Genomic DNA, 21,099 nt, shown 5'->3' on the forward strand with positions numbered 1-21,099 from the left:
AAACTATGAATGAATGCACACAGACAAATACCAAGGTTTCAAACCAAGTATAAACAACTTCAAGTAAGAAAAAAGATAGTGATACAATAAATATGTTTTGCTGAAATATTACCTTCGATGTCTGCAAAATGTATGCTCTCAAGTATGGTAGAATAGTCCCAATTTAAATGAGAATACAAATCCTATCAATCCAGTTTAAATGTTATGTTTTAAAAAAAATACATTTTAGGCTTAGAGAAGTACTTTTGTATTCCCTCGGTTTACCCTAGGAAATATTTCCTTGGTTTACCCATACAAATGTATTAAATCATAATGATATCAATTCAATCAATAATACTCAATGGTGGAGGGACAATGTATTTAAGTTTACATATCAATGTTTCAAGACCTTATTCCACTTTCAAGAATGATGCCCATTTAATGTTTTTTTGAATGGCAGTGAGAATTTTTTTGGAAAAAAGAGAAAAGAAGATTCCATGATTCCAGGTTAGTATGCTTCAACTCGACATGAGACAAGAACCCTTTATTTCAGTAGTGTACACTACCATTCATTCTCAAACATAATTAAGTCAATAGTCCCATCAAGTCAATAGTGGAGAGGTCAACAGAAAAGTATTATTATCACAGTACTATAGCAATCCGCACAAGCGAGAAATATGCCTTCAGACTAGCCTGTGAGGCAGCTCAGCCTCCAAGGATGATGTTTAACCTACTCAATCCAGAGTTGGTTAAACATCAGTCTGGCAGGCAGAGCTGCCTCCAAAGCTACTTGAAAGTAGTAATCCCATCACTTCTATTTGTAACATGTTTTGAGCAACAAAATGAAACTTTCTTACAATATTGTCAGTATATACATTCGTGCACTGCTTTTAATGTGCATTGTGTGTGTGTGTGTGTTTGTGTGTGTGTGCAGTGGTGTAAAGTACTTAAGTAAAAATATTTTAAAGTACAACTTTTTTGTAAACCTTTCTATACTTTTACTTCACTTACATTCCATACATTTTCCCTGACCCCCAAAAGTAATCATTACATTTGGAATGTTTAGCAGGACAGGAAAATGGTCCTATTCACACACTTATCAAGAGAACATCCCTGGTCATCTCTACTGCCTCTGATCTGGGGGACTCGCTAAACACAAATTCTTAGTTTGTAAATTATGTCTGAGTGTTGGAGTGTACCCCTGGATATCCATAAAAAAAAACAGGAAATGTGGTTGGTAGGGGTTGGTAGTCCAGGGCAGAGTTCATAAGGTACAGAGCGGCAGGCTCAGGGTCGGGGGCAGGCAGAGGTCAGTAATCCAGGGCAGAGGCAAAAGGTACAGAACTGCAGGCAGGCTCAGGGCAGGCAAAATGATCAAAAACTAGAAAACAGGCTCAAGGAAACAGGCGTAAGCCTGCCTGCTGTTCTGAAAAACACGCTGGTAGGCTTGACGAGACAAACTGGCAATAGACAAACAGAGAACAGGTATAAATGCATAGGGGATAATAGGGGAAGATGTGCGACACCTGGAGGGGGGTGGAGCCGAGCCCAAAGACAGGGGAAACAGAGCAGGGTGTGACACTTTTACCAGTTGAAGCTGGTTGAGAGAATGCCAAGAGTGTGCAAAGCTGTCATCAAGGCAAAGGGTGGCTACTTTGAAGAACCTCAAATATAAAATATATTTTGCTTTGTTTAACACTTTTTTGGTTACTACATGATTCCATATGTGTTATTTCATAGTTGATGTCTTCACTATTATTCTACAATGTAGAAAATAGTAAAAACAAAGATAAACCCTTGAATGAGTAGGTGTGTGCAAACTTTTGACTGGTACTGTATATTTTAGCAATTACATTTACTTTTGTATTTATATTTAAAAACCAAATACTTTTAGACTTTTAGTCAAGTAGTATTTTATTGGGTGACTTTCACTTTTATTTTCGATTAAGGTATCTTTACTTTTATTCAACTATGACAATTGGGTACTTTTTCCACCACTGTGTGTGTGTGTAGTTGCATTCCTGCCATTCTTTTAATGCATAAATATTTCATAAACTTGTAATAACTTGGGTCAAGTACCATAAATGTTTTGTATTTTTGTATTAATGTGTAATATTGTTAATATTATAATAATAATTGGGATAATCAACATAATTAAATGGTGTATCAATGTGTGTATGTTTTCCGTTGGCTCTTGAATGTTTTGAAAACAAAAAATGAACAAACAGTGAATTCCAGTCAATACTTTTTACACTATTTACCTAAAAAAAATACAATATATACAACCATATTTTTTTTAAAGTAACGATAAATACAGCAAGCTATCATTTTTAAAGCCCTTTTTCCGAAATGTACTGTTTTCTAAGGCAAGAAATAGCTGTTTTATTAGTGTTTGTTTGTGAAATGGTTGTTGTTCCTGGATGGTACATTTAATTGAGTTTGTAATGGATTTTGTAACATGTTAAAAATGATTACATGTTCTTGAACAATCAACATCTTCTTTTTCTGTTAAATCCTCCATCTCTGTGACTCTTGATCAAGACATTCAAAAACGACAAAAAATAAACAAACATGGAGGCAGCGAAATGGGCTCTAGGTTAATACACCCGCCATAACTGTAGTTCATAAGGATGTAAAACATAGAAAATGCAGATAGATAGACACAGTGAAAGAGATAGCAGTTGTTTTAACTTCCACATTCTATGCACGTTTTGAATCAAACAGTTAAAATACATTTTGAAACGGAAATTTGTGTTTTCATTGGACAAGTTCTGGTAGTGCCTCTTCCATTTCAAGACAATTTCATCAGTTTTCTACTGAACATGGGCCTATTTTGATCATACATGTTGTTAGCCATAGACACCACCGATATTCTTTAAAAGATTACTTAGAAATTTCCAGACAGTCACAGATTCTCTACAAAAATCACAGCTTGTTCTGCCAAAGACATTTGTACCTTTGTGTACACGTTTTATACTGATTATTGATTATTATATTTAATCAATATTGACATCCTGGTACTTAGAGGCATTGCTATTGCCTGGTCCCAGATCAATTTGTGCTGTACAGCCAACTCCTATGTTTGTGAGTTACGATCATAGGACTGGCTAGATAGCAGAGACAGATCTGGGCCCGTATGTATCTAGTCTCAGAGTAGGAGTGCTGATCTAGGATCAGGTCCTCCCTGTCCACAATGATCTGATTAAGTATGATCTAAATGATAAAACATTTTGAGACGCTTGATACATATGGCCCGGGCTATCATTCATTTCCACACCAGCATATGACGTAACTTTATATGCGCTCCATGGTCACCTGAGACCACTTGCGCTGCCTGGCTGGCTGGACCACTGGGACCTGTGAGAGTGCCTTTCAATGAGCTTCCATGACTCACACTTAAAAGCTGTCAAGCATGACGGAGTACAGTGTGTGCGTGTGTGTGTGCAAGTATCTGTGTGTTAAATGTACGGTATATGTACAGTGCCTTGCAAAAGTATTCATCCCCCTTGGTGTTTTTCCTATTTTGTTGCATTACAACCTGTAATTTAAATAGATTTTTATTTGGATTTCATGTAATGGACATACACAAAATAGTCCAAATTGGTGAAGTGAAATGAAAAAAATTACTTGTTTAAATTTTTTTTTTAAATAAACGGAAAAGTGGTAAGTGCATATGTATTCACCCCCTTTGCTATGAAGCCCCTAAATAAGATCTGGTGCAACCAATTATCATCAAAAGTCACATAATCAGTGAAATAAAATCCACCTGTGTGAAATCTAAGTGTCACATGATCTGTCACATGATCTCAGTATATATACACCTGTTCTGAATGGCCCCAGTGTCTGCAACACCACTAAGCAAGGGGCACCACCAACCAAGCGGCACCATGAAGACCAAGGAGCTCTCCAAACAGGTCAGGGACACAGTTGTGGAGAAGTACAGATCGAGGTTAGGTTATAAAAAAATATCAGAAACTTTGAAGATCCCACAGAGCACCATTAAATCAATTATTTAATAAATTGAAAGAATATGGCACCATAACAAACCTGTCAAGAGAGGGCCACCCTCCAAAACTCACAGACCAGGCAAGGAGGGCATTAATCAGACAGGCAACAAAGAGACCAAAGATAACCCTGAAGGAGCTGCATAGCTCCACAGCGGAGATTGGAGTATCTGTCCATTGGACACCTTTAAGGCATACACTCCACAGAGCTGGGCTTTACGGAAGAGTGTCCAGAAAAAAAGCCATTGCTTAAATAAGTAAACACGTTTGGTGTTCGCCAAAAGGCATGTGGGAGACTCCCCAAACATATGGAAGAAGGTACTCTGGTCAGATGAGACTACAATTGAGCTTTTTGACCATCAAGGATAACGCTATGTCTGGTGCAAACCCAACACCTCTCATCATCCCGAGAACATCATCCCCACAGTGAAGCATGGTGGTGGTAGCATCATGCTGTGGCAATGTTTTTCATCGGCAGGGACTTGGGAATCTGGTTAGAATTCAAGGAATAATGGATGGCGCTTAATACAGGGAAATTCTTGAGGGATACCTGTTTCAGTCTTCCAGAGATTTGAGATGGGGACGGAGGTTCACTTACCAGCAGGATAATGACCCTAAACATACTGCTGAAGCAACACTCAAGTGGTTTAAGGGGAAACATTTAAATGTCTTAGAATGGCCTAGTCATAGCCCTGACCTCAATCCAATAGAGAATCTGTGAAGTGACTTAAAGATTGCTGTAAACCAGCGGAACCCATCTAACTTGAAGGAGCTGGAGCAGTTTTGCCTTGAAGAATGGGCAAAAATCCCAGTGGCTAGATGTGCCAAGCTTAAGGAGACATACCCCAAGAGACTTGCATCAGTAATTACTGCAAAAGGTGGCTCTACAAAGTATTGACTTTGGGGTGGGTGAATAGTTATGCACGCTCCAGTTTTCATTTTTTTGTCTTATTTCTTGTTTGTTTCACAAGAGAAAGTATTTTGCATCTTCAAAGTGGTCGGCATGTTGTGTAAATGAAATGATACAAACCCCCCAAAATCTATTTTAATTACAGGTTGTAGGGCAACAAAATAGGAAAAATGCCATATTTTTGCAAGCCAATGTATGTACGTACACACGATGTACAGTATATGTATTTAGCCAGAACAAACATATTTTCACAATTCCACTAATATCATCAAAATCAATAAATCATAGCATGTTCTTGGGCTCATTTAATTGCTTTTACCTGACAATGTATAATCCTGAAAAATAATGTTAAAAGTACCATTTATATTCCTAAAACATTCCTTTAAAATTATACTGTTGCTGCTTCCTGTTGTCATGGCTTTTTGACTCATGGCCAAACTGGTTTTTGATGTCCAAATTCATAATCAATATGTTGAAATATTGTGATATTTTGAAGACCAATACATAAACGTTACTCCCTACATATGTGTCACACTTGTATTCAGATGACTGCTAAATAAGTGAATTGAACTGCACACAGACCAACATTTACCAATCTTGTTCTCAAGACTGGAATTGATTAGCTTGTTTTACTGTACTCGATATCAAGCGCAAATGAATCGCTCACATCGATATTGTATTGAAATCAATGGAAGTGGGACAACAACCGCGGAGACATGTACTGTCTGCGCTTTTCTAACAGACAAACCTCAATGAACATGGGTATACTACATATATGTCGATAGATGGCAACTTTTCACAGCCATTTATCAACTTTATTGATAACGTTTATTTCGGTAGATGGCCATTGGCCAATAAGGAAAAGTAAACAGCACTATTTGGACTGGACAATTTCAGTGAATCACCACCTCACATTGAGGTTGGCTTTCATTTGAATGATAGCATAACCCTCAAATCCACTAATTAATGTGAGGCCACTGGTCCAGTGTCTATGCGGGTCCACACTTTTCAGTGTTAAATTAGCACACTGCTTAGTGTACAGCCTTATTTCCATATTTCCCAGAGTGCCTTGCCTATAACTGTATTTGTTTGTGACAGAGACATGGTTGTTGCATTCGTCCATTTAGTGATATCCAAAGCGAAAATGTGAAGATTAAAATTGTATTATTTAACACAATACAACAAGTTTTTAATAAGGCTTTATTTTGAGGGCCTTGTTTTAGCCCAATACAGTGGCCTGAAACTCGTGGTTTTCAGGCCTGCAAGTCACATTAAGATGATGGCTTGCAAAGTGATGAGTAATTCCTATTGGAATCCAAACAGACTGGGTATATGCAACATTTAAAATTCTTATTCACCTGCAACCTGCATTGAGAATGACTGCCGGGTTGGGAAGACAAAGATATCAGAAATATGATAACAATGGACGTCGTTTTAGTTTAATACTGGTTATTAACACCAACACTGGGGTTCAATTACACCAAATAGTTTTAATTTAACACCGGAATCAACACTAGAAATGTTACACTTAAAAATCAACACTCTGTAACACTGGCCCATTTGCTGTGTAGCTCGCATTTAACACCCGCATTGAGTCAGGGAAATACTGTGTATCCAATATTACTATATCTATTGAAAGCCACACTAAAAAGGTTCAAAGTCAGACATGCTAGCTATCCATTCAACCACAGTGCTTCAGTTCAGATACAGTACATTACTGCTGTACACTTCGGTCCTTATCAAAGTACCATGTGTTAACTTAAGAGTTTTCGCTCCTAAGTCCCATCTTGGAGACATCACAGTTAAGCCTATTCTGAGACTCACTGCTCTCCAATGCTGGCTTCGTATCAGTGGAGGCTGGTGTCGCTTTAAATTGGAGGACAGGCTCATTGTAATAGCTGGAATGGAATGAATAGAACAGTATCATGTGTTTGATATTGATGCTTTCGTTGCATTCCAGCCATAATGGACGACATTTTTTACTCCGGACACACTGTGTTCAAAGCGATGGATTCCATTCCTATTCTCAGTCAGAACATGCAACTCACATCAGGTGGGAATCATTCCTCTCCCAGTATGTGGCTATGGCTGGCTGCCTGGCTGCTGTCATATCATATATGCCGTCTGTGTTAGCGTTCAAGAAAGGTAATAGCCTAGTTATTTTTCAAAAAACTAAAACTGACAGGCTGAGTTTTTGATCGTGCAGGAGACGACAGTGAGGGGGGAAAGTATTTGATCCCCTGCTGATTTTGTACGTTTGCCCACTGACAAAGAAATGATCAGTCTATAATTTCAATGGTAGGTTTATTTGAACAGTGAGAGGCAGAATAACAACAAAAAAATCCAGAAAAACACATATCAAAAATGTTATGAATTGATTTGCATTTTAATGAGGGAAATAAGTATTTGACCCCCTCTCAATTAGAAAGATTTCTGGCTCCCAGGTGTCTTTTATACAGGTAACAAACTGAGATTAGGAGCACACTCTTAAAGGAGTGCTCCTAATCTCAGCTTGTTACCTGTATAAAAGACACCTGTCCACAGAATCAATCAATCAATCAAATCAGATTCCAAACTCTCCACCATGGCAAAGACCAAAGAGCTCTCCAAGGATGTCAGGGACAAGATTGTAGACCTACACAAGGCTGGAATGGGCTACAAGACCATCGCCAAGCAGCTTGGTGAGAAGGTGACAACAGTTGGTGCGATTATTCGCAAATGGAAGAAACACAAAAGAACTGTCCATCTCCCTCAGCCTGGGGATCCATGCAAGATCTCACCTCGTGGAGTTGCAATGATCATGAGAACGGTGAGGAATCAGCCCAGAACTACAGGAGGATCTTGTCAATGATCTCAAGGCAGCTGGGACCATAGTCACCAAGAAAACAATTGGTAACACACTACGCCGTGAAGGACTGAAATCCTGCAGCGCCCACAACGTCCCCTGTTCAAGAAAGCACATATACATGCCCGTCTGAATGATTCAGAGGACAACTGGGTGAAAGTGTTGTGGTCAGATGAGACCAAAATGGAGCTCTTTGGCATCAACTCAACTCAACGTGTTTGGAGGAGGAGGAATGCTGCCTATGACCCCAAGAACACCATCCCCACCGTCAAACATGGAGGTGGAAACATTATGCTTTGGGGTGTTTTTCTGCTAAAGGGACAGGACAACTTCACCGCATCAAAGGGACGATGGACGGCGCCATGTACCGTCAAATCTTGGGTGAGAACCTCCTTCCCTCAGCCAGGGCATTGAAAATGGGTCGCGGATGGATATTCCAGCATGACGATGACCCAAAACACACGGCCAATGCAACAAATGAGTGGCTCAAGAAGAAGCACATTAAGGTCCTGGAGTGGCCTAGCCAGTCTCCAGACCTTAATTCCATAGAAAATCTGTGGAGGGAGCTGAAGGTTCGAGTTGCCAAACGTCAGCCTCGAAACCTTAATGACTTGGAGAAGATCTGCAAAGAGGAGTGGGACAAAATCCCTCCTGAGATGTGTGTAAACCTGGGGGCCAACTACAAGAAACGTCTGGCCTATGTGATTGCCAACAAGGGTTTTGCCACCAAGTACTAAGTCATGTTTTGCAGAGGGGTCAAATACTTATTTCCCTCATTAAAATGCAAATCAATTTCTAAAATTTTTGACATGCGTTTTTCTGGATTTTGTTGTTGTTATTCTGTCTTTCACTGTTCAAATAAACCTACCATTAAAATTATAGACGGATAATTTCTTTGTCAGTGGGCAAACGTACAAAATCAGCAGGGGATCAAATACTTTTTCCCCTCACTGTATGTTGAACGTAGCAGTTGGACCACCAAATCTAACTTTCTTTCTCGATCAGAGAAGCAGAATTTTTGAACGACATCTGGCCCACTGAATGCAATGCAATTCCGTTTCAAGTCCCATTAAAACACATCCACAGCAATCATGAAGTCCATATGAACACGAAATAGAGTCATAACCAGTCCAAAGTTCAGCCAGAAGAGAATGTACAGTAGAGGTGGGTTGGAGGGAGAATGGGTATTTATTTCCAACAAGTCTCTTGAGTACTTTAGTAATACTCAACGAGTACATGAGTAAGAGTACACAGGCTCAGTCAGCGTTCTGTCTTATCCATTCTCTCAAGGCAGTGAATTCTAGATGGAAAACTATTTTATCTTCCCTTTCCCTCCTCCTCCTCCTCGTAGCAATGTCTGGTTATTATTATTATTATTACTACGAGATAACCGACTCCTGTCCTCCCCCGTCCCCCCTCCTCCTCCTCCTTCCCCCACCCCCAGCTCTCCTGTCCTGAGTTGGGAAGAAGGGTCTTTCCTCAAGTAAGCTCCCCCAGCAGGGATAGCCGGGGCCTGGGCTTGGGCAGCCTGGGGAGCAGCCCTGGGGAACTGCCTGGCATCCAGCAGGTCCTTATACTGGATCTCTGGCCTGATCATCCTCAGACAGGACTGATGAGTAGCGTTGTCCAGCCCAGGCTGGAGCTCATATCCCAGGATCTTCACCAAGCCGCTCTGGAAGGGCCTGATGGTCTTGTCGCGGATGCGGCTGGCCTCCACAGGTCTCCCGCCATCCCTCAGGCAGGCCCGGGCCAGCACATCCCGGCGGGTACGGAGAAGAGCGACCTCCTGGTCCATCCTAATTCTCCCGAAGCGATCCACCTCGTTCCAGAAAGAGCGGTTGAATGCCTGGTAGAGGTGCCAGTCCAGGGCGTTCCACTCGCGGAGCTTTAGACGTTGGTCGTCTGTTAGAGCCAGGGCGGGGGGCTGCACAGCAGCCACTTTACCCACCCAGGAGCTGCCTCCGCTGGGCTTCTGCTGGCGGGCGTTGAGACTGAAGGAGACGATGGCGTCCAGCGGCCAGCAGAGGGCGTGGCGCAGCAGGACCTGTATTCATAAAGCGTAGGTAAGAGAGTGCTGATCTGGGATCAGGTACACCTTGTCCATTAAATCTTATTCACTGTATCGAAAAGGCAAAACATATCCTAGGTCAGCACATTCATAAAGCTTCTCAGAGTAAGAGTGCTGATTTTGAATCAGGTAATCTTATTCACTCAGGCAAAATGTATCCTAGATCAACAATCCTAGGCTGAAACGCTTGATACATATGGCCCCAGGACCTGTATTCATAAAGCGTAGGAAAAGGAGTGCTGCTCTAGGATCAGGTCCACCTTGTCCCGTGAATGTAATATTATCTGCTGTATCTAAAAGGAAAAACTGAACCCAGGGCCTGTATTTATAAAGGGTCTCAGAGCAAGAGCTAGGGTTATAGATGTGTCACTGCAACCTTAAAGGTCCTAAATTATGTCACCATTGCCCTTGATTCTAAGCAATATTGTGCTGCTATTTTCATTGACTTGGCCAAAGCTTTTGATACGGTAGACCATTTCATTCTTGTCGGCCGGCTAAGGAGTATTGGTGTCTTTTGAGGGGTCTTTGGTCTGGTTTGCTAACTACCTCTCTCAAAGAGTGCAGCGTATAAAGTCAGAACATCTGCTGTCTCAGCCACTGCCTTTCACCAAGGGAATAACCCAAGGCTCGATCCTAGGCCCCACGCTCTTCTCAATTTACATCAACAACATAGCTCACTAGCTAACTACCTCTCTCAAAGAGTGCAGCGTATAAAGTCAGAACATCTGCTGTCTCAGCCACTGCCTTTCACCAAGGGAATAACCCAAGGCTCGATCCTAGGCCCCACGCTCTTCTCAATTTACATCAACAACATAGCTCACTAGCTATTCCTATGCCAGTAGGAAGCTCACTTATCCATTTATATGCAGATGATACAGTCTTATACTCAGCTAGCCCTTCCCCGGATTTTGTGTTAAACGCTCTTACAACAAAGCTTTCTTAGTGTCCAACAAGCTTTCTCTGCCTTTAACCTTGTTCTGAACACCGCCAAAACAAAGGTCATGTGGTTTGGTAAGAAGAATGCCCCTCTCCCCACATGTGTGATAACTACTTCTGAGGTTTTAGAGCTTGAGGTAGTCACCTCATACAAGTACTTGGGAGTATGGCTAGATGGTACACTGTCCTTCTCTCAGCACATATCAAAGCTGCAGGCTAAGGTTAAATCTAGACTTGGTGTCCTCTATCGTAATCGCTCCTCTTTCAACCCAGCTGCCAAACTAACCCTGTTTCAGATGACCATCCTACCCATGTTAGATTACGGAGATGGAATTTATAGATCGGCAGGTAAGGGTGCTCCCGAGCGGCTAGATGTTCTTTACCATTAGGCCATCAGATTTGCCACCAATGCACCTGGAACGAGCTGCAAAAACCACTCAAACTGGACAGTTTTATCTCGTCATTCAAAGAGTCAATCATGCACACTCTTAGAGACAGTTGTGGCTGCTTCGCATCATGTATTGTTGTCTCTACCTTCTTGCCCTTTGTGCTGTTGTCTGTGCCCAATAATGTTTGTACCATGTTTTGTGCTGCTACCATGTTGTGCTGCTGCCATGTGGTGTTGCTACCATGCTGTGTTAGCATGGCACCAACACATGCTATGTTGTTGTCTTAGGTCTCTCTTTATGTAGTGTTATGGTGTCTCTCTTGTAGTGATGTGTGATTTGTCCTATATTATATTTTTTGAATCCCAGCCCCAGTCCCTGCAGGAAGCCTTTTGCATTTTGGTAGACCATCATTGTAAATAAGAATTTGTTCTTAACTGACTTGCCTTGTTAAATCAAGGTTAAATAAAATAATTAAAAAGAGTGCTGATCTGGGATAAGGGCCACCTATGGATAAAAGCTAAAAGCGTCTGCAAAATGCCATATATTACTATATATTATAATAGTATATGTACCATGGATTGGTCAAAGTGCTCAGAGACCAGGATGAGTTTGAAGGCGCGTCGGACGGCCGCCTCGCCTCTTCGGGCCAGTGTGGTCGAGAAGTTGGCATTGTGGTCCAGGCCGAAGTCGAACCAGAGCAGGTTGCGGGCGTAGTGGTTGTTACGGAGACGGGGGTCGTAGTACTTCCTGGGGTTGTCGGCGAAGTCTCCCAGGCCTGTCAGATTAGATTAAGGTTCAAATTAGATTAGAGATTACATAAAAATTAGATTAAGAAAACTTTGACCTCAATGAGGCAATTCATTTTGCAGCATACAACCTCAATGTAGATAAAAAAAACTGATTCCCCAGACACAGATTAAGCCTACTCCTGAATTAAAAATGCATGCTCAATGGAGAATCTCCAATGAAAGTGCTTTTGAGTACCAGACTAGGCTTAACCTGTGCCCAAAAAGTAACAGAATAGCAGACATACATGAGCATTAAGCAGTAGAATAGAATGGCTACATTATGTACCTTTGGCCTTCTTGAAGGCGGGGGCAACAGCTTTGTAATAGGCATAGGACGACTCGGCCAGCGCTACGGGGTCACGCATGATAGAGAAGTAAAAGGTGTCCACTGGCATCACCTTCTCTACCTGGAGGACCACAGAAGAAGAGGTCAGAGGGCCAAAGGTCATGGGGAAAGAAAACGAGTGATGGAGGCCATAGTCAAACTGTTTGAATGACTTGAATAGACCCAGTACAAGGGTAATTAAAAACATTGAAAACTGTTTGATTGGATGTAAAAAATGTAATAATGAACTAAAGAATGGATATAAAATATGAAGTTAGGTGACGCACACTCTTCTCTTCATTGCAGTATAATGCCTTTACTTCATCAGGGACAGGGTGTCACTTTAGCTAATGTTTTAGAAGGCCTTTATTACAACCTCTCACCTGCGGTTATTTGAAAATGAATTAATCTCCAAAATATCGCTATTTTTAAAACAAGCCATAGAAAATTGGTTGCAATTTCAGTTTAATCCACCAGGAAAGACAGAACACATATTACAACAATATGGTTAAACTCAAATATATGAAATTATAAAATAAACATTATTTTGGGAATAAAAAAACAAACAAAAGTATAATATTTGTGAATTATATCAAAAATAGGACTGGTGGAGTTATGTCACACATGCAGCTAACAAAAATATATGGAAATGTCTGCTCTACCCAAAATTTCTACCAACTGATTGCAGCATTACCGCAAAAGTGGAAAAGGCAAGTGGAAGGGGGGAAAAGTAAGGAACTTGTCTGTCAGCCCTGCATTAAAGACTAAAATTGTTTAAAGGAAATTGTGATAAAAACAGTATACCAGTGTCATTTAAGGACCCCAAAAAATGACAGCTGTGCCATACAGATTGCAAAATTGTTGTGAAGAGATTGTCGATGTACCACTTCCATGGCACATGGTTTATGAAATGATACAACATTTTCAATTTAAATTACTATACAACATTTTTACAACCAATAGAATGTTATATATATGGGGGATACAACCATCCCAGCTCTGCAAATTATTCTGCAAAGAAACAGAATCATTAGATAATTTGTTTTGGTACTGTCCATATATATGCATCTTTATTTTTGGTCACTGCCAGTTGAGGACTTGTGAGGCGTCTGTTTCTCAAACTAAAAAACTCTAATGTATTTGTCCTCTTGCTCAGTTGTGCACCAGGACCTCCCACTCGTCTTTCTATTCTGGTTAGAGCCAGTTTGCACTGTTCTGTGAAGGGAGTAGTACACAGCATTGTACGAAATCTTCAGTTTCTTGGCAATTTCTCGCATGGAATAGCCATAACTTCTCAGAACAAGAATAGACTGACGAGTTCCAGAAGAAAGTTCTTTATTTCTGGCCATTTTGAGCCTGCAATCGAATTAGCTAACACAACGTGCCATTGGAACACAGGAGTGATGGTTGCTGATAATGGGCCTCAACATCATACAACATTAACAACATCTACACTGTATTTCTGATCAATTTCATGTTATTTTAATGGACAAAAAATTTGCTTTTCTTTCAAAAACATGGACATTTCCAAGTGACCCCAAACCTTTGAACGGTAGTGTATATGGGGGATTGGAAATGATGCAGCCAATTACAGTGATAGAAGCCACAATGTATCTGCAATATTAAAGCAGATCTAGCCCCTAAAGAAAAGAAACAAAATATTTTAGAAGGACTAGTAGGAGTGTGTGTGTGTGTGTGTGTGTGTGTGTGTGTGTGTGTGTGTGTGTGTGTGTGTGTGTGTGTGTGTGTGCAATGAGTCTAATGTTTGTGAAGTTGAAACCCAGTCGTAGATGTTTTCTAACAAGTATCTCACACACACATACACACACACACACACACACACACACACACACACACACACACACACACACACACACACACACACACACACAGTGATGATTCTAAGATACACTATATATACAAAAGTACACCCCTTCAAATTAGTGGATTCAACTATTTCAGGCACACCCGTTGCTGACAGGTGTATAAAATCGAGCACAGTCATGCAATCTCCAAGGACAAACATTGGCAGTAGAATGGCCTTACTGATGAGTTCAGTGACTTTAAACGTGGTGCCGTCAGAGGATGCCACCTTTCCAACAAGTCAGTTCGTCAAATTTTGCCCTGCGAGTTCTGCCCTGCTAGAGCTGCTCCGGTCAACTGTAAGTGCTGTTATTGTGAAGTGGAAACGTCTAGGAGCAACAACGACTCAGCCACAAAGTGGTAGGCCACACAAGCTCACAGAAGGGGGCCGCCGTCAAAATCATCTGTCCTCGGTTGCAACACTCATTACCGAGTTTCACCATCTGGCAATCCGACAGACGAATCCGGGTTTGGCAGATACCAGGAGAACGTAAAGTTTGTTGGAGGGGGAAAAATGGTCTGAGGCTGTTTTTCATGGTTCGGTCTAGGCCCCATAGTTCCAATTTAGGGAAATCTTAACGCTACAACATACAATGACATTCTAGATATTTCTATGCTTCCAACTTTGTGGCAACAGTTTAGGGATGGCCCTTTCTGTTTCAGCATGAAAATGCCCCAGTGCACAAAGCGAGGTCCATATAGAAATTGTTTGTCGAGAGCGGTGTGGAAGAATTTGACTCGCCTGCACAGAGCCCTGACCTCAACCCCATTGAACACCTTAGGGATGAATTGGAATGCCAACTGCGAGCCAGGCCTAATCGCACAACATCAGTACCCGACCTCACAAATGCACTAATGCTCTTGTGGCAAAATGGAAGTCCTTTCCAACATCTAGTGGAAAGCCTTCCCAGAAGAGTGGAGGCTGTTATAGCAGCAAAGGGGGGGACCAACTATATATTAATGCCCATGATTTTCAAATGAGATGTACGACGAACAGGTGTCCACATACGTTTGGTAGCTAAATTGCTCCATCCTGTTGAAACATACACATACAATTGTCACTGTCCTTTTCTTTGCCAACAACAGAAGCAGTTAACAAATCACAAGGGAACCTGCCAAACTTACAAAATATATCATCAGCTCCATGAAAATAATAATGTGTGTTAAACTAACGCACAAAAAAATAAAAATAATATTCTGTTTGTATTAGTTTTTTTCTCCCTTCTGTCCTATGATTTTGTTTATTTACTCAATAAATAATAGGCCAACGTGTAAATATAGAATAAAAAAATGTCCTCACATGCACATGAATATAGGAAAAATTACAATACAACTGACCTTGTGTCTTGCCCTGTTATTATTAATGGGTTTGTTTGTTAGTTTTTTTTTTGCTGTTCAAAAACCTCAATAAATACACATTGGAAGAAAATAAAGAAATACACAATTAATAATCTAAAGCACGTACCTCTGGTTTGTTGAAGCGCATGTGGTTTCCCATAATGCTGAACTCGGCCACGTGGGGCCCTCTATAACCTTTGACCCTGTGTGCGTTGAAGGGGAGGGGGTAGCCAAACTGGTACCCCAGAGGCAGGGCGAAGAACAGATCCCTCTCCTAGAATAACAAGACTATGGATTTGAAGCTGCTTTCAAGGAGCCAAACAAAATCGTACAATATAACATAAAAATAAGTTTGCTGGAGGAAAGCCAAACGGAAGATGAAGTAGTCTACCTCTCCGTATCGGTAAAGCATGTTGAGAACAGTGCTGCTGGCTGTCTTGTGGGTCTTCAGGAACATGACGTGGCTGTGGGGCCGACAGGAGCCCAGAGGCGGGCCCTGGCCGTCGGATGAGAACAGCGACCGCGACCTGTCCTGCTGGAGGCTACATGAGGGGAGGGGGAAAAGATTATCATTTCAAAATGGTTTGAAACAAAAATATTTTTATGCAGTTCCACATGTGCACTGAGAGGAATAAATGTAAATGTATGCAAATTGGCCCATAACTCCGCCTATCCAACAACATAGGCATATGACAATACATTATTTAAGCAGGGTTCGGCTTGCTAGCCTCCCCCTTTTTCCTCCAAACATAACGATGGTCATTATGTCTAAACAGTTCTATTTTTGTTTCATCAGACCAGAGGACATTTCTCCAAAAAGTATGATCTTTGTCCCCATCTTTACCCCCCTTTTGTCTCCCCAATTTCGTGGTATCAAATAGTTAGTAGTTAAATATGATATAATATATGATATAAATCAACTCGTACATTTTATTGAATATAGCTACGATCCCCCTTCTATCTTAATGTAATGACATTAAATAAATTGGAAGATCATTATCAATGACTTATCAACAGCTGTAACAAGTTGTCCAGTGTAGGAAATCCTCACTGGTACCCTAGTTTATAGAAAGACCCATATAAATACTGTAGTTATTTACTGGACACACTTCTATCCAAACAGTTGGGTCACTCTAGAAGACAACAAGGACCGGGTCACTTAGCATGCTTTTTTCTAAATAGTTACATTAAAAAAATGAGCATGGGGCTGCGTGATAATCCACCGCATTTGCCTATTTCAGCCTTCGCATCTATGATGGAAGGTGGCCGAGCTACAGCAGTTTTTGTCAGACCATGAGACATTAAAAAAAAAATTGGTCTTCTCACGAAAACGCTTGTAGTGTCCAAACGGTTTGACCTACAAACTTTATGTAAAGATGAGACTCTCACGAACATGATGGGGTTCTCCGTTTTGCTCTACAACCCCCATAATGCTAAGTTAAGGCTACCAAGCTTGCTAGGACAGAACAGATACAACTTCAATTAGCACTGAGGTGTGAAGTGAGAGGTGTCAAAGCCTTTGAGCCCAACAATGGCAGGAGAGTCTCACAGCCTACCCACCCAAATTCAGAGGCCTTTGAAGCCCCCTCCCACTGTTCAGAGACCATCCGCTGGCATTTTCTACACAGAATCTGCCTCCAGAAAAAAGCTTATCCCATGTGGGTGGGACACTGCTGCTTGGATTCCACCTGGTGATCTGTTCACTGTCTGCCCTGGCCTGTCTCCCCCTGTCTGGTACAGGTACCCCCGCCAAACTTCCCCCCTCTCTCCCGAGCTTTCGCTCAACTCCAGCACACACGCACTGTTGGGGCGAGTGACTCTGAACTTACAATGGCTAGCCCCAAGTCGTTATATTTTTTTCTTGTGCTTTATGCTATTTGCCTCATGACTCCTATATGCTGATGACTATGAACTTGCTTGTTTACCCAACCGTGGGACAGACTGTTTGTTCCCACACTCGGGACTCTAGCTCTCTATTGGTTACGCGGACTCTTGGCCTCCCATCCTATTCTTACCACCTCTCGCCGGCTTTATATTCATATTACCTGATGAGATTGCTGTACAATATGATCTTGTTGCCATCTAATGCACATTCAAATGTCATAAATCAACACTGAAAAGCTATCCCTGTCCTCTGCCGTGCCTTGATTGTATTACTGCTGATGATATCTGGAAATGTGCATATACACCCTGGCCCATCTACTGTTGCTAGCCCCAATTCTGACTTATGCTCTGATATCTGCTTCACTGATTTCTGCTCTCGTAAAAGCCTGGGTTTTCTGCACGTTAACACTACCTAAAATGGATCAATTGTGATTAAGGAAGAGTGTTTTGAACACTAATGTTAACCTTTCTAGTTCTAACCTTTGTCAGCAAGACAGATCTGCCGAAGTTTGGAGTGGCAATCTTTACCAAGGAACACCTTCAGTGCTCGGTTGTCTCCACCAAGTCTGTCCCCAAACAATTTGATTTGCTGGTTTCAAGCATTAAACTTTCAAATAGCTCTTTGTTGACTGTTGCTGGTGGTTATCGTCCTCCATCAGCACCGGCCTGTAACCTACCTGCCCTAACCTCTCTCCTGGCCCCTTACACTAAGTCTGAATTTGTCCTGCTAGGTTACCTAAACTGGGACATACTTAAACCACCTGACCAAGTCCTAAAGCAATGGGACTCCTTAAATCTTTCTCAGATTATTACCAATCCCACAAGGTATCACTCCAAACAACCAGAAAAGGCTACTCTCCTTGACGTGTTTTCTGTAATGACGTTAGTGATGACTGTTTTACAGCCTGTCTTCGTAATGGCTGCTCAGTGAAAGGACCTGTCCGGATGTCATAGATGCTTGCTAAGACATTTTAATGAGCAACCCTTCCTTCATGACGTGGTCTCTGTAAATTGGAATAGCATCAGCTTGATCCCCTCTGTCGAATACGCTAGGACCTTATTTTTTCATATTTTCAGTGGTATTGTTAACAAACATGCCTCCATAAAGAGAATTAGAATTAAAAACAGGTTACTGCACCTCAAGAATTCTATTTGGTGAAAGGCTCGGCACACGCATACTCAGGCTGACTGGCTCGTGTTCAGTCAAATGAGAAATAAGTGCACTCAGGCTATCCAGGAGGCCAAAGTTAGTTACTTTAAGGAGCAGGTCTCTCTCTGTGGGTCTAACCCCAAGAAGTTCTGTAAAATGGTTAAAGACCGGGAGAATAAACCCTCCTCCTCACATCTGACCATGTCACTTAATGTTGATGATGTGGTTGTTACTGACAAGGAGCACATGGCTGAGCTCTTTAATCACCACTTCAATAAGTCAGGATTCCTATTTGACTCAGCCATGCCTCCTTGCCCGTCCAACATTTCCTCATCTCCCACCCCTTCTAATGCAACTACCCCGATGCTCCTCCCTCTTCATCCCCTACACCACTACAAAGTTTCTCCCTGCAGGCGGTCACTGAGTCCGAGGTGCTAAAGGAGCTCGTTAAACTTGACCCCCCGAAAAAACATCTGGGTCAGATGGATTAGACCCTTTCTTCTTTAGTGTTGCTGCCCCTACCATCGCCAAGCCTATCTCTGACCTTTCTAACCTGTCTCTACTCTCTGGGGAGGTTCCGATTGCTTGGAAGGCAGCCACGGTGCGTTTTTTATTTAAAGGGGGAGATAAAGCTGATCGTAATTGTTATGGGCCAATTTCTATTTTGCCCTGTTTATCAAAAGTGTTGGAAAAACTTGTCAATAACCAACTGACTGGCTTTCTTGATGTCTGGAGTATTCTTCTGGTATGCAATCTGGTTTGCGCTCAGGTTATGTATGTGTCACTGCAACCTTAAAGGTCCTCAATCATGTCACCATTGCCCTTGATTCTAAGCAATGTTGTGCTGCTATTTTTATTGACTTGACCAAAGCTTTTGATACGGTAGACCATTCCATTCTTGTGGGCCGGATTATTGGTGTCTCTGAGTGGTCTCTGGTCTGGTTTGCAAACTACCTCTCGCAAAGAGTGCAGTGTATAAGGTCAGAACATCTGCTGTCTCAGCCACTGCCTGTCACCTAGGGAGTACCCCAAGGCTTGATCCTAGGCCCCACGCTCTTCTCAATTTACATCAACAACATAGCTCAGCCAGTAGGAAGCTCACTTATCCATTTATATGCAGATGATGCAGTCTTATAATCAGCTAGCCCTTCTCCGTATTTTATGTTAAACGCTCTACAACAAAGCTTTCTTAGTGTCCAACAAGCTTTCTCTGCCTTTAACCTTGTTCTGAACACCACCAAAACAAAGGTCATGTGGTTTGGTAAGAAGAATGCCCCTCTCCCCACATGTGTGATTACTACCTCTGGGGGTTTAGAGCTTGAGGTAGTCACTGCATACAAGTACTTGGGAGTATGGCACTGTCCTTCTCTCAGCACATATCAAAGCTGCAGGCTAAGGTTAAATCTAGACTTGGTTTCCTCTATCGTAATCGCTCCTCTTTCACCCCAGCTGCCAAACTAACCCTGATTCAGATGACCATCCTACCCATTCTAGATTATGGAGACGTAATTTATAGATCGGTAGGTAAGGGTGTTCTCGAGCGGCTAGATGCTCTTTACCATTCAGCCATCAGATTTGCCACCAATGCTCCTTATAGGACCCATCACTGCACTCTATACTCCTCTGTAATCTGGTCATCTCTGTTTTTCTGTCGCAAGACCCACTGGTTGATGCTTATTTATAAAACCCTCTTAGGCCTCACTCCCCCCTACCTGAGACACATACTGCAGCCCTCATCCTCCACATACAACACCCGTTCTGACAGTCACATTCTGTTAAAGGTCCCCAAACACACACATCCCTGAGTTGCTCCTCTTTTCAGTACGCTGCAGCTGGCGACTGGAACGAGCTGCAACAAACACTCAAACTGGACAGTTTTATCTCCATCTCTTCATTCAGAGACTCGATCATGGACACTCTTGCTGACAGTTGTGACTGCTTTGCGTGATGTATTGTTGTCTCTACTTCTTGCCCTTTGTGCTGTTGTCTGTGCCCAATAAGGTTTGTACCATGTTTTGGGCTGCTACCATGTTGTGCTGCTGCCATGTTGTGTTGCTACCATGTTGTTGTCATGGTGTGTTGCCATGCTATGTTGTTGCCTTAGGTCTCTCTTTATGTAGTGTTGTGGTGTCTCTCGTCGTTTTATTTTTATTTTACATTTTTAATCCCAGGCCCCCGTCCCCGCAGGAGGCCTTTTGTGTTTTGGTAGGTCGTCATTGTAAATAAGAATGTGTTCTTAACTGACTTGCCTAGTTAAATAAAGGTTAAATAAAATAAAATAAATATTAAAAAGTGTCACGGGACTTGCCTGAAAGTAACCCATACAAATGAATCGAAGTATGGAGGTAGTTTTGTGCCAAACAAAATAAGGGGTAAATATGTGTAAAAAAAATTACTTAAATATTTCTTGAATGTCCTGGATATTGGCCAGACACTTCAAAACCTTATACCTTATTATTTATTTTTTGACTGTCTTTTTTGCCATTTATGAATGTGTTATTCAATGCGTTTCCAAGGGATATAGTAGTTAAGGACAAATTCAATATTTCATTAAATATTTTTTAAATATATATGTTTTATAGTTAAAGGGGTCCTAAAATTAAAAATCATATAGCTAAAT

The 21,099-nt window shown here is 41.6% G+C and overlaps 1 protein-coding gene across 2 annotated transcripts in view; it reads right to left on the bottom strand.

Annotated features, from left to right (window-relative positions):
• Positions 1-8,578: 8,578 nt before the first annotated feature.
• Positions 8,579-21,099, bottom strand: part of gal3st4 (galactose-3-O-sulfotransferase 4) — a 52,113-nt gene continuing 39,592 nt past the window's right edge. For both annotated transcript variants that reach the window (XM_021577702.2, XM_021577700.2), the window contains exons 3-7: positions 15,837-15,987; positions 15,573-15,719; positions 12,206-12,326; positions 11,704-11,906; positions 8,579-9,782 (exon numbers count right to left, since the gene is read on the bottom strand). In XM_021577702.2, coding sequence (XP_021433377.1) covers positions 9,051-9,782; positions 11,704-11,906; positions 12,206-12,326; positions 15,573-15,719; positions 15,837-15,987 — 1,354 coding nt within the window. In that variant the 3' untranslated portion in view covers positions 8,579-9,050. The remainder of the gene's footprint in view (positions 9,783-11,703; positions 11,907-12,205; positions 12,327-15,572; positions 15,720-15,836; positions 15,988-21,099) is intronic.

Source organism: Oncorhynchus mykiss, chromosome 21, assembly GCF_013265735.2.
Source record: "Oncorhynchus mykiss isolate Arlee chromosome 21, USDA_OmykA_1.1, whole genome shotgun sequence".
Classification (NCBI taxonomy): Eukaryota; Metazoa; Chordata; class Actinopteri; order Salmoniformes; family Salmonidae; genus Oncorhynchus; species Oncorhynchus mykiss.